Here is a 19,328-nt window from a genome sequence, read left to right as displayed (position 1 = left end):
AGGAAAAACTTTTTCAGTCAGAGTTGTAAATCTGTGGAATTCACTGCCTCAGAAGGCAGTGGAGACCAAGTCTCTGAATGCATTCAAGAGAGAGCTAGATAGAGCTCTTAAGGATAGCGGAGTCAGGGGGTATGGGGAGAAGGCAGGAACGGGGTACTGATTGAGAATGATCAGCCATGATCACATTGAATGGTGGTGCTGGTTCAAAGGGCCGAATGGCCTACTCCTGCACCTATTGTTTATTGTCTATTGGGTGCTCCGGTTTCCTCCTACGTCCCAAACACTGGCAGTTTTGCAGGTTAATTGGCACCTATAAAATGTTCCTTTAATATGCAGGGACTGAATGGTAAAGTGGGATAACATGGGAGGAGTGTGAACAGGTAGACACAAAATGCTGGAGTAATTCAGCGGGTCAGGCAGCATCTCGGGAGAGAAGGAATGGGTGACATTTCGTGTCGAGACCCTTCTTCAGACTGGGAAGAAACCGTCCATGAATCTGGAGGTGTGTGCTTTCACACTTCTGTACCTCTTGCCCGTTGGGAGAAGAGGGAGTGACCGGGGAGTGACTCATCCTTGCTATGCTGCTGGCCCTGCGTGAGGTATTCACGGAGTCGATGGAAGAGGTTGGTTCGCTCACACCTGGACTCACCTTTATGAATGCATAGCCCGCACCATTGTCAGTGATGGTCAGTCCCAAAGCTTCTTCCGATTTAAAGATCTCCACTTCTTTCTTTTGCCCTTTGACGTGGGCAAAGATGAAATCCTCCAGGCCGATCTGACCGCCCAGCAGTTTGTCCATGTCCACTTTATGTGTGTTCAGAGTGCAAAATATGATCTATGGATAAGCAGAGAAATACATAGACGCTCAATTCAAACAACATTTTGCTCGCAAAAGGAAAACAATTGCAGCTAATTATTTAGTTCCTAATCCAGTCCGGGTCACCCCTGGCCCATCTTCATCTAAACCTGATATCTGACCCTTCAGCTCTCCCTCATTTCACTCAGTTTCTACTAATGGTATCCATTATTCAATTTGATGACCTTCTGGTAATATAATTTAAATCTCATCATCTGAAGACATTTTTAATAAATGCTCAACTGAATTTATACTGCATTTAAACAACGATTATCTTGCACAGAGTCATGCAGCTTTGGAACAGGCCCAAAATGTTGGCAGTAACTCAGCGGGTCAGATAGCATATCTGGAGAAAAGGACTACATGACGTTTTGGGTCAGAATCCTTCTTCAGACTGAAAGATAGAGAAGGCCAGAACAAAACTGGACTGGCTTTTGTCTAGATTTGCCTGGATAGCACACAAAATAATGTTTTTCACTGTATGTCAGGACTTCGAACAATAATAAGAAGTGAAAGAAAATAACTGCAGATGCTGGTACAAATCGAAGGTATTTATTTCACAAAATGCTGGAGTAACTCAGCAGATCAGGCAGCATCTCAGGAGAGAAGGAATGGGTGACGTTTCGGGTCTCGACCCGAAACGTCACCCATTCCTTCTCTCCTGAGATGCTGCCTGACCTGCTGAGTTACTCCAGCATTTCGTGAACAATAATAAGATAAGACACAAAGTGCCAGAGTAACTCAGCGGATCAGGCAGCATCTTTGGAGAAGTTTCAAGATTCAATTTATTGTCACATGTACCAATTAAGGTACAGTGACATTTGAGTTACCATACAGCCATACTAAGTAAAAAACAACAAGACACGCAGCCACTTAAAATAAAATTTGACATAAACATCCACCACAGCGGATTCCACATTCTCACTGTGATGGAAGGTAATTAAGAGGATGGGTGACGTTTTGGGTCATGACCCTTCTTCAGAGTCCAACCCGAAACGTCACCCATCCTTATTCTCCACAGATGCTGCCTGACCCGCTGAGTTACTCCAGCACTGTGTGTCTATCTTTGGTATAAACCAGCATCAATAGACAACAGGTGCAGGAGGAGGCCATTCAGCCCTTCGAGCCAGCACCACCATTCAATGCGATCATGGCTGATCATTCTCAATCAGTACCCCGTTCCTGCCTTCTCCCCATACCCCCTGACTCCGCTATCCTTAAGAGCTCTATCTAGCTCTCTCTTGAATGCATTCAGAGAATTGGCCTCCACTGCCTTCTGAGGCAGAGAATTCCACAGATTCACAACTCTCTGACTGAAAAAGTTTTTCCTCGTCTCAGTTCTAAATGGCCCACCCCTTATTCTTAAACTGTGGCCCCTTGTTCTGGACTCCCCCAACATTGGGAACATGTTTCCTGCCTCTAACGTGTTCAACCCCTTAATAATCTTATACGTTTCGATAAGATCTCCTCTCATCCTTCTAAATTCCAGTGTATACAAGCATCTGCAGTTCTTCGTTTCTACAATAATATACCAATATCGATGTAAAAATGTAACTTCCAAACCTGGAGCAGTTGAAGCAACTGAGCCCCATAAGCTTGTACTAACAGATTGGGACTCAGCTCCATAGAGCCAACTTTTCTCTCAAATTTCATGACAGATAAAAATCCCAATAATTTCCTTTGCAAGAGAGCAGACCCACCCAGAAAGTGCAGCAGCACTCTTCCGATCAGCTGCAATAACAGGCTAAGCCCAGGAAACTGAGCCAAGCCGATAGTCCCAGCACATGAACAATGGTAAACACAAAGCCATTGCACATCGGAGATGCAAACTGTCCAACTTCATGTCAACTTAGCAGCTTGAGAGAATGAAACATTGGTTTGCTGTATTGCATAGCCAATTCTTTTACACTACACTTGGAACGCAGTGCATTTGATGTTGGAAGGCGAGAGGTGGCAAGGGAGAGAGTCGAGGTGGATGGTGGAGCCAAGAACCTTAACATCTGAGCTGAATGTCTTCTGGAAATGTGTCAGGATGCATTTCTTCAAACAAAGGATGTTAGAAAAAGGACACAAAGTGCTGGAGTAACTCAGCGGGGCAGGCAGCATCTGTGGAGAACGTGGATAGGCGACCTTTCAGGCCGAGACCCATCTTCAGACATGTTGTCAAGACAACAACCTCTCCCTCAATGTCAGCAAGATGGAGGAGCTGGTTATTCTCTTCAGAAAGCAAAGTGGAGGACAAGCCCCAATCAACATTGACGGCACCAAAGTTGAGAAGGCCACGAGTTTGAAGTTCTTTGGCACAAACATCACTATCGCTGTTCGGGACCAACCATATAGAAGCCACAGCAGAAGCAACACATCAACGCCTCTACATCCTCAGAAGACTAATGCACGTCCCCAATTACTTTTACTTTAACAGACGCCCCATGGAAAACATTCTATCGGGATGCATCACAGCTTGATTTAACAATAGCTCTGCTCAAGAATGCAAGAGATTGCACAGAGTTGTGGATGTAGCCCAGCCCATCACTAGGACCAGCCTCTCCACATTGACCAGCTAGCTACATTTCACTGCCTCAGATGAACAGCTAACATGATCAAACACATTTCTCACAACGGTCATCTCCCTCCCTATTGAAAGCACATACCACCAGATTCAGGAACAGCTTCTTTCCTGCTGTTACAAGACTACTGAAGGGTCTCACATTGTGGACTTTAGACCTTATCTCCGTAACTCAGAAAAGCCACCAGCATCCACAAAGACTCCTCACACCCCTGCAACAGTCTGTTCAAACTTCTACCATCGGGCAGACGATACAAGGCCTTCTACGCCCACACCTCCAGACTCAGGAACAGCTTCATCCCCAGGACCATAGCTGCTATGAACCGGTCCTGTTGAGCCGGATGGTCACATCGCACAATGAACCGGCACAGATCTACTTGCACTTTATTCTGTTTTAAAACTGTTCTAATTTGTTTCATTGGGTTGTTTAAATTAATACTGACTAGCTAATTAGTTTATTGCATCGTATGGGAGGCGCATTCCCAATCTCGTTGTACCCCTGTACAATGACAATAAAGATATATTGTATTGTATTGTATTGTAAGTTGAGGAACACCAGCTAACGCTATAATACAGTAACACTGTATTCAAATCTCTGGTTTATTTCTCTTTGCGTCACCCATTGTACGTATCTATAGCTTGATTATGCTTGCGTATAGTACAACGTGCTTTCAGGTTTTTCTTTCTTCCGTCCACAGTGCAGATTGAAAATGATATTTAAATGCAAGTTGTGATGTGGAGAACTGGCCTGATAGAATTTAATGCTGGAATAACAGGGCAGATGACCAAATGGTAGAACAAGGTAGGACTTTGGTTGGGGACAGGTGGGGAGAGAGGACTAGGGATCAATTCCCCATTCCCCACGCACAACCCTTCCCCCCCCCCCCCCCCCAACACACAGCTAGCCGGTTGAGTTTAGTTTATTGTCACATGTACCGAGGTACAGTGAAATGCTTTTGTTGTGTACCAACCAGTCAGTGGAAATACAATACATGATTACAAGCGAGCCATCACAGTGTACAGATACACTGATCAGCCAAAACATTATGACCACTGACAGGCGAAGTGAATAACATTGATTATCTTGTTACAATGGCACCTGTCAAGGGATGGGATATATTTGGCAGCAAGTGAACGGTCAGTTCTTGAAGTTGATGTGTTGGATGCAGTAGAAATGGGCAGGAGTAAAGACCTGAGCGACTTTGACAAGGGCCAAATTGTTATGGCCAGACGACTGGGTCAGAGCATCTCTGAAACGGCAAGGCTTGTGGGGTGCTCCCGGTCAGCAGTGGTGAGTACCTACTGACAGTGGTCCGAGGAGGGACAAACCACAAACCGGCGACAGTGTGTTGGGCGCCCAAGGCTCATCGATGCGCGAGGGCAACGTAGGCTATCCCACCTGGTCCGAACCGACACAAGGTCAACTCTGGCACAAGTAACAGAAAATTTTAATGGTGGTCACGGGAAGAATGTGTCACAATACACAGTGCATCGCACCCTGCTGCGACTGGGGCTGCACACGGAGGACCAACAGCATATTAGGCAGGTGGTCATAATGTTTTGGCTCATCGCTGTACATGATAAAGGGAATAACATGAAAAATGTTTAGTGCAAGATATAGCCAGGAAAGTCTAATCAAAGATAGTCTGAGGGTCTGCAATGGGATAGATGGTCGTTCAGGACTGCTCGCTGGTTGTGGTCGTGTCAAGCAACACCACTGAGCTTCCCACTACACAAGGAGGCAAGGAGAACAATTGTTCTGTTGTCAGTCGCAAACTCCACCACAATTCACTGCTGTTTGTGCACATCTTTAACATCCCTCCCCGGGGAGTTAAACCTACCCTGCAGTATTCCTGAAAAGCCACCCAGTGCCTTGGTACAGCAGCTGCAGACCAGCGTTAGACAGCAGCCCTGCAAACTGGCTCACTGAAGACAGACAACAAAAAGCTGCAGTAACTCAGCGGGTCAGGCAGCATCTCTGGAGAAAAGGAATAGGTGATGTTTCGGGTCGAGACCCTTCTTCAGACTGCGTTTTTGCAAAACTTCTTGGAAAGAAAATTTTAAAACTACGTTATTAACAAGTAACAACTCTACCTCGACACTCTCAAGATTTCTGCTTCTGGTATCTTGTTTGCTCCAACTGATTTCATCAGTGCTGATTTCATAGCTCTCTAGTCCCCATCCCTCCACTGTACTCTTTATCATCTTCTGTTCTGCCCTAATATTCCAGCATTAAATTCTATCAGGACACTAGACAAAGTGGACCCGTTGGGCCCAAACCCCTCCTGCATTGGTGCAGCACCCTGTCCTCCCTCCCCCCCCCCCCCCCCTCCCTCTCCCCCACTCCCTCCTCCCTTCCCCTCCTTTTAAACTTTAAAATGTGAATAACTTTAAAAATATAACACCGAGGATATAACTAGGAAAATTGACAGGGGAGAGTCAGTGGATGTGGTGTACCTCGACTTTCAGAAAGCCTTCGACAAGGTCCCACATAGGAGATTAGTGGGCAAAATTAGGGCACATGGTATTGGGGGTAGGGTACTGACATGGATAGAAAATTGGTTGACAGACAGAAAGCAAAGAGTGGGGATAAATGGGTCCCTTTCGGAATGGCAGGCAGTGACCAGTGGGGTACCGCAAGGTTCGGTGCTGGGACCCCAGCTATTTACGATATACATTAATGACTTAGACGAAGGGATTAAAAGTACCATTAGCAAATTTGCAGATGATACTAAGCTGGGGGGTAGTGTGAATTGTGAGGAAGATGCAATAAGGCTGCAGGGTGACTTGGACAGGTTGTGTGAGTGGGCGGATACATGGCAGATGCAGTTTAATGTAGATAAGTGTGAGGTTATTCACTTTGGAAGTAAGAATAGAAAGGCAGATTATTATCTGAATGGTGTCAAGTTAGGAGGAGGGGGAGTTCAACGAGATCTGGGTGTCCTAGTGCATCAGTCAATGAAAGGAAGCATGCAGGTACAGCAGGCAGTGAAGAAAGCCAATGGAATGTTGGCCTTCGTAACAAGAGGAGTTGAGTATAGGAGCAAAGAGGTCCTTCTACAGTTGTACCGGGCCCTGGTGAGACCGCACCTGGAGTACTGTGTGCAGTTTTGGTCTCCAAATTTGAGGAAGGATATTCTTGCTATGGAGGGCGTGCAGCGTAGGTTCACTAGGTTAATTCCCGGAATGGCAGGACTGTCGTATGTTGAAAGGCTGGAGCGATCGGGCTTGTATACACTGGAATTTAGAAGGATGAGGGGGGATCTTATTGAAACATATAAGATAATTAGGGGATTGGACACATTAGAGGCAGGAAACATGTTCCCAATGTTGGGGGAGTCCAGAACAAGGGGCCACAGTTTAAGAATAAGGGGTAGGCCATTTAGAACAGAGATGAGGAAGAACTTTTTCAGTCAGAGAGTGGTGAAGGTGTGGAATTCTCTGCCTCAGAAGGCAGTGGAGGCCAGTTCGTTGGATGGTTTCAAGAGAGAGCTGGATAGAGCTCTTAAGGATAGCGGAGTGAGGGGGTATGGGGAGAAGGCAGGAACGGGGTACTGATTGAGAGTGATCAGCCATGATCGCATTGAATGGCGGTGCTGGCTCGAAGTGCTGAATGGCCTACTCCTGCACCTATTGTCTATTGTCTATTGATTTCAATAAAAGTACTTGCATTATCACTAAAGTGACAATGGTGAGTAAGGTGGGCCTAAAATTGTCGTGCTATCGTGTACCATTTTGGCTGAGGTTCAGTCACAAGCAAGATAACAAACGAGAGTTTTAATATATAGATTACTCAAGAGAGTCAAGAGTGTTTCATTGTCTTATGTCCCGAAAATGGAACGATTAAATTCTTACTTGCAGCAGAGGCACAACAGATTCATAAACACCGTACTCAATAGATAATATAAGAAACAAAACAAACAAAAAGTTCAATACACACACTTCCAGATTCAGGGACAGTTTCTTCCCATTTGTATTCAAGCAACTGAATCAGCCTATCACAACCAGAGAGCAGTGCTGAACTACTATCCACCTCATTGGTGACCCTCAGACTATCTGTGATCGGACTTTACTGGCTTTACCTTGCACTAAACGTCATTCCCTTATCGTGTATCTATACACTGTAAATGGCTCGATTGTGATCATGTATTGTCTTTCCGCTGACTGGTTAGCACGCAACAAAAGCTTTTCACTGTAGTTTAGAGATACAGCGCGGAAACAGGCCCTTCGGCCCACCGAGTCCACACCGACCAGCGATCCCTGCACATAAACGCTATCCTACATACACCGAGGGACAATTTACACTTATACCAAGCCAATTAACCTATAAATCTGTACGTCTTTCGAATGTGGGAGGAAACCTAAGATCTCGGAGAAAACCCATGCAGTCATGGGGAAAGCTTACAAACTCACCCGTAGTCAGGATCAAACCTGGGTCTCTGGCACTGCAAGCGTTGTGAGGCAGCTACTCTACCGCTGCACCACCCAATGTACCTCGGTACACATTGACAATAAATTAAACTGAACTGAAATTAAAAAACCTAATGTCGTGCAAAAACAAACCAAAGCCCAAAGTCCCTAGCACAATCCAGGCATTCAGAGTTTAGTTGGATTTCATAGTGTTCAATAGCCTGATGGTTATTGGGAGGAGGGTGTTTGTGAACCTGGGCGAGACAGTTTTCAGGCTCCTGCACCTTCTTCCTGATGGCAGGAGTGAAATGAAAGTGTGGCCAGGGTGGTGTGGGTCTCTGATGATGCTGGCTGCCTTTTTGAGGCAGTGACTCCTGTAGATCCCTTCGATATTTGGGGAGGTCAGTACTCATGTGGACCGACCGGGGAGTGTTCACATTTTTGTCACATTAGATCAACAACTTGCATTTAAACTGTGTTTTCAATCATTTTTAATTAAGGAACCATTTGGAAGGTGCAGATCACAATAGTGCACCCAGAGAGGGAAATGTCCACGTGATTAGCTTCGTGTCCAATCTATTGGAGCTGGCAGTGTTGGTGCCGTGTGCTGTTGTTGTGCTCCATGCTCCCTGGAGGTGCACAAGCTGCAGTTTTACGCGCTCACGTGCTAGAAGATCAACACATCTCACTTGCACCTGTGACTCACAGCTCTTCCACGCTTCAACATGGAGCTGGAAACCAGTGGGAGAAATGACTGCAGACACAAACTACTGGAGAAACTCAGCGGGCCAGGCAGCATCTCTGGAGAAAAAGAACAGGTGTAGGAGGGAACTGCAGATGCTGGTTTACACCGAAGATAGACACAAAAGGCTGGAGTAAACAGAGGGCTTTAAGGCCTTCCTGGTGGGGGATGGAGGTGTAGTGTGACTGAACATCCATAGTAAAGATGAGGGAGTAGGGGCCTGGAAAACGGAAGCCATTGAAGAGACGAAGGTCTTGGACATAGGTCGGGTGGAATAGGTGACGTTTCGAGTCGAGACCCTCCACACTGAAGGAGAAATGATGTCCATGGTGAAAACATTGTTTATGCCCATTGCTCCCAGAGTATTCCTCCGTCTTTCCTCACACACGCAGAAAGCAGGTGAGTGCTGCCCACACTTCAGGGTGAATGCCCCCTTTAAGTACACAGCCCCGGCATGGCGGTTTGAGGTTACATCTCACGCCAACCCAATGCAAACAAAAGGGCAATCTTTCCAATCTCACTGATGACGCCAACTATGATGCCATGCCTCTGGACAAACCCTTCCCCCTGCAGAGCAGTTGCCTAGTGACCGTTTCCCCTGCTTGGTGAGGCAAGAACAATGACCGAGAGTCAGGCTTGTTGTGCCAGCCTTTAGTGAAGAGAAATTCTTTCCAGAGGGTTGCAAATCTTTGGCATTCTCCACATTAGGAGGCTGTGGACACTCAGTTGTTGAGCATATTCTAGACTAATATACAAGCTTGGAGGACATCTACAATACACGATGCCTCAGAAAAGCCAGCAGCATCCACAAAGACTCTTCACACCCCTGCAACAATCTGTTCGAACTTCTACCACCGGGCAGATGCTACAAGGCCTTCTACACCCGCACCTCCAGACTCAGGAACAGTTTCATCCCCAGGGCCATAACTGCTATGAACCGGTCCTGCTGAGCCAGATGGTCACATCGCAGTGAACCGGCACAGATCTACTTGCACTTTATTCTGTTTTAAAACTGTTCCAATTTGTTTCATTGGGTTGTCTAAATTAATACTGACTAGCTAATTAATTTATTGCATCGTATGGAAGGCGCATTCCCAATCTCGTTGTACCCCTGTACAATGACAATAAAGATATATTGTATTGTATTGTATATATTTGGTAGGAAGGAATTGCTGGTCCTGGTTTACACCAAAGATAGAAGGGACACAAAATGCGGGAGTAACTCAGTGGGTCCTGATGCTGCCTGACGCGCAAGGTTACTCCATCATTTTGTGACTATCTTCTGTTCAATATATGTTCGGACATTAAAGGGATCATAGAACCTACCTACGCTTAAGACAGCACACGGCATGATATCCTCATCCATTGTGTCACCTTCCCCAACATTAAGAGTCCCAAGCCTCGCCAATGATAGGTCTGGGGACCACCCCTCCCTTCTCTCCCCCCTCAACCCTAGATGGGATCCACTCTCCTCCCCTCGTGGATGTACCTGACACAAAATCCCTCCCTCAACACAAGCCCTCCCGTCCCCGCCTCTCCCTCCCTTCCCCTGTCTACTCCCCTCTATCTGCTCACTGGGGTTTGATGGGGATATTCCCGAGGGGATTCAATCTCCTTCACTCTCTCACCCTTCCCTCCACCTCACCCCAACTCCCTCCCTCACCATCCCCTCTATCCTGCCATCTACCCTCGCTCTGTCCCCACAAGCCCTCTCCCCCTCCCTTCCCTCTCTCCTCATAATCACTCCCTCCCCTTCCCCCTCTCTTCTCCTCCCCTCTTTCCATCTCCCTCTCCGCCCTCCACCCCTCCATCCCCGTCTCCCTATGCCCCCCCTCTCCCTCCACCTCTCCATCCCTCCACCCCCTCCTCTCCCTCCCTCCACCTCTCCATACCCATCTCTCACCCTCTCCACTCTCTTTCCTTTCTCCCTCTCTCTCCCCTCACCGCGGACGGGCTGATGCGGAACGCCTGCCCCAGCTTACTGTACAGCTCCCTGCCGTCGGTGAAGCCCTCCACCCGCCCTCTCCACCTCCCTCTCTCCCTCTCTCCCTCCACTTCTCCATACCTCCACCCCTCCCTCCATCTACATTCTCCCCCTCCCTCACCTCGGAGGGGCTGAGGCGGAAGGCCTCTCCAACCACCCCCCCCTCTCCCTCCACCTCTCCATCACCTCTCCATCCCCTCTCCCTCCCCCCACCATCCCCTCTCCCTCCCCCCCTCTCCCTCCCTCCATCCCCTCTCCCTCCCCCCCTCTCCCTCCCTCCATCCCCTCTCCCTCCCTCTCCTCGGAGGGGCTGAGGAGGAAGGCCTCGACCAGCTTGCTGTACAGCTCCCTGACGTTGGTGAAGCCCTCCACCCGCTCTCTCCCTCCACTTCTCCCTCCTTATCCCCCCTCTCCCTCCTTATCTCCCTCTCCCTCTCCATCCCCTCCTCTCCCTCCCCTCCACCCCCTCTCCCTCCACCCCCCCCCCCTCCATCCCTCACCCTCCCCTCGCCCAGAGGGGCTGAAGCGGAACGCCTCTCCCCCCCTCCTCTCTCCCCCCCTCACCTCGGAGGGGCTGATGCGGAAGGCCTCTCCATCCCCCTCACTCCCCCCCCCCCCCCCCCCTCAGGCCTCACCTCCCCCCCCCCCTCACCTCAGCGGGGGTGATGTGGAAGGCCTCGGCCAGCCTACTGTACAGCTCCCTGACGTTGGAGAATCCCTCCACGCGGCCGGTGGCGCTGCCGTGGGCCAGCTGCGTGTGGAAGGCGAGGCGCGGCCGCAAGGGCCGGGGTCCCGGGGCCAGAGCAGCGCCTCCCGCCGGCGCCCCCACACCCGGGCCCGGGGCCCCCTCACCGCCCGCTGGGGCCGGGACCCCCTCACCGCCCGCTGGGGCCGGGACCGCCGCCGTCCGCGACCTCTCCGCCTCCAGCCAGCGCTCCCGGGCCTCCGCCGCCACGGCCGCCGTCTCGTCGTGCTCCATCAGCGGGGCGGCCTTCCTCCAGCGGCTCAGTGGCATGGCCTCGGCAACTACTCCACCCCCTGCCCGCCGGCCGGCTCCTCTCCGCGGCCTGGGCAGGGCCCGGCCAACCGCCACCTCACGCCCCGCCCACCGCTCCGTCCCCCGCCCCGCCCCGCCCATCGGCCCCGCCTACCGGCCCCGCCTACCGGCCCCGCCCACCACTCCGCCTCCGTCCCGCCCATCGGCCCCGCCTACCGGCCCGGCCAACCGCCGCCTCCCGCCCCCGGCCCGCCCCCGCTCCGCCCACCGTCTACCGCCCCGCCCACCGTCTACCGCCCCGCCCACCGTCTACCGCCCCGCCCACCGTCTACCGCCCCGCCCACCGTCTACCGCCCCGCCCACCGTCTACCGCCCCGCCCACCGTCTACCGCCCCGCCCACCGTCTACCGCCCCGCCCACCGTCTACCGCCCCGCCCACCGTCTACCGCCCCGCCCACCGGCCTGCTCCTGTCCGCGGCCTCGGCCCGGCCCAGCCAACCGCCGCCTCACGCCCCGCCCACCGCCCCGCCCACCTCCCCCGGCCCCGCCTCCCGACCCGCCCCCGCTCCGCCCACCGGCCCCGCCCATCGCTCCGCCCATCAGCCCCGCCCACCGACCCGCCCAGCTTGACCAGAGGTACTAGAGGAGCCAGATGGACCACTCCTACTGTAATCATGGGGGACAAAGGTACTAGAGGAGCCCGATGGACCTGCTGTGGTCATGGGGACAAAGGTACTAGAGGAGCCAGACGGACCACTCCTACTGTGGTCATGGGGGACAGAGATACTAGAGGAGCCAGATGGACCACTCCCACTGTAGTCATGGGGACAAAGGTACTAGAGGAGCCAGATGGACCACTCCTACTGCGGTCATGGGGACAGAGGTACTAGAGGAGCCAGATGGACCTGCTGTGGTCACGGGGACAAAGATACTAGAGGAGCGAGATGGACATGCTGTGGTCATGGGGACAAAGGTACTAGAGGAGCCCGATGGACCACTCCTACTGCGGTCTTGGGGATAGAGATACTAGAGGAGCCCGATGGACCACTCCTACTGCGGTCATGGGGACAAAGGTGCTAGAGGAGCCCGATGGACCACTCCTACTGTGGTCATGGGGGGCAGAGATACTAGAGGAGCCCGATGGACCACTCCTACTGTAATCATGGGGGACAGAGATAGGAGCCCGATGGTCCACTCCTACTGTAGTCATGGAGACAAAGGTACTACAGGAGCCAGATGGACCACTCCTACTGCAGTCTTGGGGATAGAGATACTAGAGGAGCCCGATGGACCACTCCTACTGCGGTCATGGGGGACAGAGATAATAGAGGAGCCCGATGGACCACTCCTACTGTAATCATGGGGGACAGAGATAGGAGCCCGATGGACCACTCCTACTGTAGTCATGGGGACAGAGATACTAGAGGAGCCAGATGGACCACCTACTGTAGTCATTGAGACAGAGATACTAGAGGAGCCCGATGGACCACTCCTACTGCGGTCTTGGGGATAGAGATACTAGAGGAGCCCGATGGACCACTCCTACTGCGGTCATGGGGACAAAGGTGCTAGAGGAGCCCGATGGACCACTCCTACTGTGGTCATGGGGGGCAGAGATACTAGAGGAGCCCGATGGACCACTCCTACTGTAATCATGGGGGACAGAGATAGGAGCCCGATGGACCACTCCTACTGTAGTCATGGAGACAAAGGTACTACAGGAGCCAGATGGACCACTCCTACTGCAGTCTTGGGGATAGAGATACTAGAGGAGCCCGATGGACCACTCCTACTGCGGTCATGGGGGACAGAGATAATAGAGGAGCCCGATGGACCACTCCTACTGTAATCATGGGGGACAGAGATAGGAGCCCGATGGACCACTCCTACTGTAGTCATGGGGACAGAGATACTAGAGGAGCCAGATGGACCACCTACTGTAGTCATTGAGACAGAGATACTAGAGGAGCCCGATGGACCACTCCTACTGTAGTCATGGAGACAGAGATACTAGAGGAGCCAGATGGACCACTCAGTTGAAATCGCCTATCCTGAAGTGTAGTACGCAAAGGAGCCATTTTAGTAAGCAAAACCCGCCTCTCACAGTGTAAACAGTATTTTGGGGGAACAGTATGTGTGATGATACCATTAAAATGCAGAATATATCTCATCTATCAATTCACAGATTTTTGTTCATTTTCTTTCTAAATGTTTCTGCCTGTTTCTGCATATCACACACATATATATATATACACACTCACAAATATACACACACTCACACATACACACACACGCATATAAAAACACACACACATATATATACACACACAGATACATTTATACATTTACATATACACATATACATGCATATATATATATATGCATGCATACATATATATACATGCATGCACATATATACATGCATACATATATATTTACGTGCATATATATATGCATACATATATACATACATGCATATATATATACATGCATACATATATATACATGCATACATATATATGCATACGTATGTGTGCATACATATATGCATACACACATATATATATGTGTGCATATATATACATGCATACATATGTATATGTGTGTGCATACATATATACATACACATACATGCATACATATATATATGCACATGTACAGATGCATGCATATATATACTTATGTATGCATGCATATATATACATGCACATATGTGTATATGCATACATATATACACACATATATACACATATATATAAACACACATATATAAACACACATATATATACACACAAACACACACATATACATATACACACACACATACATACGCACACACACATACATGCACACACACACACATACACATATATATATATATTTCACAAAATGCTGGAGTAAGTCAGCAGGTCAGGCAGTATCTCAGGAGAGAAGGGATGGGTGACGTCTGAAGAGGGTCTCGACCCGAAACGTCACCCATTCCTTCTCTCCTGAGATGCTGCCTGACCCACTGAGTTACTCTAGCATTGTGTGAAATAAATACCTTCGATATGTACCAGCATCTGCAGTTATTTTCTTACACTATATATATATATATATATATACATTCACACACATACACACATATATTTACACACACACACACATATACACACACACATATATATGCACATGTATACACACACATACACATATATACACACACACACATATACATATATATATACACATGTATACACACCCATATATATACATACGCACACGTATATATACATACACACACATATATATATACACACATACGCACGTGTATATATATACATATATACACACACACATGTGTGTGTGTGTATGTATATATATACATATATACATATATATACATACACATATATTTACAGACAAATATATAGTGTCACAAAATGCTGGAGTAACTCAGCAGGTCAGGCAGCATCTAGAGAGGGAATGGGTAACGTTTTGGGTCAAGACCCTTCTTCAGACTAAAGAAATAGCACTGAGTGAAGAAGTGTCTTGACCTGAAATGTCACCCATTCCTTCTCTCCAGAGATGCTGCCTGTCCCGCTGAGTTACTCCAGCATTTTGTGTCTACTTTCTACACGTATATATATATAATATATACACACACACACACACATATACGTACACATAAAAAACAAACAATAAAAGTGCAAAAAGGTAAAACCAATGCCGCCAGGTCTATGCAGTTCAGAGCTTATTAGAGGTGTTTAATAGTCTGATGGCTGTGGGGAAGAAGCTGTTCATAAACCTGGACATTACAGTTGTCAGGCTCCTGTACCTTCTTCCTGATGGTAGGTGTGAAATGAATGCGTGTTCTTCAGATTGAGTGTCAGGGGAGAGGGAGGCTCAAGGTACCCTGTAGTGCATTTTAGTGAAAAGTGCATTAAAAATGAAACTTTGCATTTTACATTAAAAACTGCTTGATAATCAGAGTGAATAGTTTTGTACAGTTGCCAGGGAGCGAGATCTGTTGTCTCTAATGAAAGCTAACACACCCAACATCTGATTCATTCAGGACAGTTCCCCACCACAGTACATTCAGTGGAATGCACAGGATTTAACCCTTGACTAGTTGTTGGACTTCTCAATCTTCAACCATCTTCATGTTGGCCCTGCAACTTCTTATTAACATTCAGATAAAAGGTCACCAGCAATTTTTAATCAGTTACTGTGTGTAGGCATGGCTAACAAAATCAGCACTTAATCCCCCGCTGTAATTTCATGAAACGGTGAAATCCAAGGCATTTTAGAGACATTAAAAAGCTAACAGCAATGTTGCATGAGTCACATATAGGCCAGGCAAACAGGTTTGATATTCTTTTGAAAGTTTAGCCAAATAGATAATATTTTTCATCGTCACGAGTTGTGAAATGAGATGTTTTTATTCCATGTCTAAGGCGAAACTGTAGCACAGCAGAATAGCTGCTGCCAGAGACCACAGTTCGATCACAATTACAGGTGCTGTCTGTATGGAGTTTGTATGTTCTCCCTGTGACCACGTGGGTTTCCTCCAGGTGCTCTGGTTTCCTCTCACATTCCAAAGGCATGCGGGTTTGTAGGTTAACTGGCTTCAGTAAAAATTGTAAATTGTAGGATAGTACTAGTGTATGTGGATCGCCGGTCAGAGTGGACTTGGTGGGCCGAAGGACCTGTTTCCACGCTGCATCTTTAAAGTCTAAAGTATATAGAGGTGTACAAAATCATGAGAAGAATAGATCGGGTAAACGCACAGAGTCTCTGGTCCAGCCAGAGTATCTGTCCGAGCCAGATTCTTGGGGAATCAAGAACCAGAGGACACAGGTTTAAGGAGCGGGGGGAAAGATTTAATAGGAACCCGAGGGGAAAGTTCTTCAGAGGGTGGTGGGGCGTACGGAACGAGCTGCCGGAGGAGATAGTTGAGACAGGCACTTTTGTAACATTTAAGACAGGTACATGGATAGTTCAAGTTTAGAGGGATATGGGCCAAACGCAGGCAGGCAAGTCTAGTATAGATGGGCTTTGTTGGCCGATGTGGGAAAGTTGGACCGAAGGGCCGGTTTCCACACTGTAAGAGTCTATGACTCTATTTAACTGAATGTAAATTCCGAAACTGCTACCTTGGGATTTTAACTCTGGAGATCTGACAGGCATCAGGAGGATCCTGACCCAAAATGTCACCTCTCCATGCCCTCCAGTGATATCGCCTTGTGATACCCCAACATTTTGTGTCCGTCTTTGGTAGAAGCCAACATCTACGGTTTATTTTTATTACGTATTGAATTGGTAGATTAATTGGCCACTGTGGCCCCATAGCAGAAGTGTCCACGTCGCGGGGCTGGAAATTGGAAGTGTCCTGAGCTAATTCTGCTACCACCATCGTCTACTGTACAAGTGATGGCTCCCACTGATTGTCGCCGGAAGCTTGTGCCCTTTTCAGGACGGACGATGACAGCGATGTAACATTTGAATGATTAGACACGAAAGAAGATTGACCACTGTAAAGTGACCCCAGTGAAGGCGAGCTGTAGAATCTACGAGGGTGAAGAGATAATAGATGAGAATGTGGTATGAATAACAAATGGGCTTGATGAAGGATTAGTGTAAACAGATGGTTCATGGTTGGCGTGGATCATTGGTCCCAAAGTACTTGTTTCCAAGTTGTATATCTCAATACTTATGGCTCCAAATGTACAAAACCGGTTCACTGTGTATGTACACTTTGTCTGGACAGGCAAATAAATGTACATTGTATCAAGAATCTTGAGTGCCAGCCAACTCATAGCAAAGCCAAATACGTTTGTCATCACTGCAGTCCTGGAATGGAAACCTGTAAAGGTGGATCACTGCAGATTCAATAGTGTAGGAGGAGGCTGCAGGTGCTGGGTTAACCCAAAGATAGACACAAAAAGCTGGAGTAACTCAGCGGGTCAGACAGCATCTCCTGAGAAAAGAAATAGAGCTCTTAAGGATAGTGGAGTCAGGGGGTATGGGGAGAAGGCAGGAATGGGGTACTGATTGAGAATGATCAGCCATGATCACATTGAACGGTGGTGCTGGCTCGAAGGGCCGAATGGCCTCCTCCTGCACCTATTATCTATTGTTTATTGTCTATTGACATCTCGGGTCGAGACACTTCTTTAGAAGGCTGACCCAAAACATCGCCTACTCCTTTTCTCCAGAGATGCTATCTGACCAACTGAGTTACTCCAGCTTTTTGTGTCTATCTGCAGATTCAATAGTAACTTCTTAAAAAGAAGCAAAGTGCAGGAATTCGGGGATAACGTAGGAAGAGTGGCCCTTACAGAATAACTCATGAAAACAAACTGTCCTTGCCATCAATAGCTTGCTTCTTTTTTCTATGTCTTGTGTAAAAAAAAAACTTATTTTTCATATAACAATAGTTGCTATTATTCCTAATTTCCTTCCAATTACTTTTTTTGCAATTGTTTTGTGAAAAAGGGAGTGGAGTGCGTGAGCCTGCCCCTGCCAGTAGATCAACTCTGCCTCTTCAAGACTCTCGCAGTGCCTCCTCCTGGCAACACATGGTAACTGGTGCCACCTTCAGTCCCAGGCTAAACTGCGTGGAGATCTCAGAGGAACTCTGGCCCCCAGATATGTGACGTACAGGCCCACCGGCATCTGGACACGCCCTGACGTCCATCAACCAGGTCCCAGCTGTGGGTTAAATAGCACCCCGACCGCTGCCTTGCAAGGCTCAGGAGAGCCAAAGGAGCTGGAGTCATAGAAACATAGAAAATAGGTGCAGGAGTAGGCCATTCGGCCGTTCGAGCCAGCACCGCCATTCAATATGATCATTGCTGATCATCCAGCTCAGTATCCTGTACCTGCCTTCTCTCCATACCCCCTGATCCCTTTAGCCACAAGGGCCACATCTAACTCCCTCTTAAATATAGCCAATGAACTGGCCTCAACTACCTTCTGTGGCAGAGAATTCCACAGATTCACCACTCTCTGTGTGAAGAAATGTTTTCTCATCTCGGTCCTAAAAGACTTCCCCCTTATCCTTAAGCTGTGACCCCTGGTTCTGGACTCCCCCAACATCGGGAACAATCTTCCCGCATCTAGCCTCTCCAACCCCGTAAGAATTGTATAAGTTTCTATAAGATCCCCCCTCAGTCTTCTAAATTCCAGCGAGTATAAGCCTAGTCTATCCAGTCTTTCTTCATATGAAAGTCCTGCCATTCCAGGGATCAATCTGGTGAACCTTCTCTGTACTCCCTCTAAGGCTAGAATGTCTTTCCTCAGATTAGGAGAGTCCTTAGAGACGGTCGGCTGACCCCTCGTGCGTCCGCCTTCCGGCAACTCCTGCAACCGAGTAGGCCCCTGACGTAGCAGCCACGCCGCCCCTCTGGAATCGGCCTATCAGGTCGAGAGGGGAACGCAGATGCTGGGTAAGTCTGTATTCCCATTTACCTGCCCAAGCTCAGCTGCCAAATCAAATGGAGAGGACACTTCGTCCTTGTTGGTCACAGAGAACAACACCAAGCCGTACCATCACCTCCCGCAGATGGACGGATGCCAACCAGCAACTAACTTTCCTTCTCTGCCATACAACATTAAGAAGCAGATATGGAAACACAGTACAGGAACACAGATTTTTATGTGTGATTCAGTCAGACTGCACCATGACTATGACTATGGTTCCAGTCCATTTCCATCTAAGTGACAAAATGGATCAATTAGGGCAGGGTAGTAGATGTGATCTTTACTTTAGAGATACCACAGGCCCTTCGG

General features: G+C 48.4%; 1 protein-coding gene across 4 annotated transcripts in view; it reads right to left on the bottom strand.

Moving 5' to 3' along the window:
• Positions 1 to 11,657, bottom strand: part of LOC144610744 (PDZ domain-containing protein GIPC1-like) — a 69,924-nt gene extending 58,267 nt beyond the window's left edge. For all 4 annotated transcript variants that reach the window (XR_013549449.1, XM_078429685.1, XM_078429683.1 and 1 more), the window contains exons 1-2: positions 11,211 to 11,657; positions 650 to 835 (exon numbers count right to left, since the gene is read on the bottom strand). Coding sequence is in view for 3 of the 4 variants with exons in the window: in XM_078429685.1 (XP_078285811.1) it covers positions 650 to 835; positions 11,211 to 11,573 (549 nt within the window). In the remaining variant the exon portion in view is untranslated. The remainder of the gene's footprint in view (positions 1 to 649; positions 836 to 11,210) is intronic.
• Between the last annotated feature and the right edge of the window lie 7,671 nt (positions 11,658 to 19,328).

Source organism: Rhinoraja longicauda, chromosome 37 (assembly GCF_053455715.1).
Source record: "Rhinoraja longicauda isolate Sanriku21f chromosome 37, sRhiLon1.1, whole genome shotgun sequence".
Classification (NCBI taxonomy): Eukaryota; Metazoa; Chordata; class Chondrichthyes; order Rajiformes; family Arhynchobatidae; genus Rhinoraja; species Rhinoraja longicauda.
The sequence above is the reverse complement of the archived record's forward strand: the minus strand, read 5'-3'. Positions and strand labels throughout refer to the sequence as shown.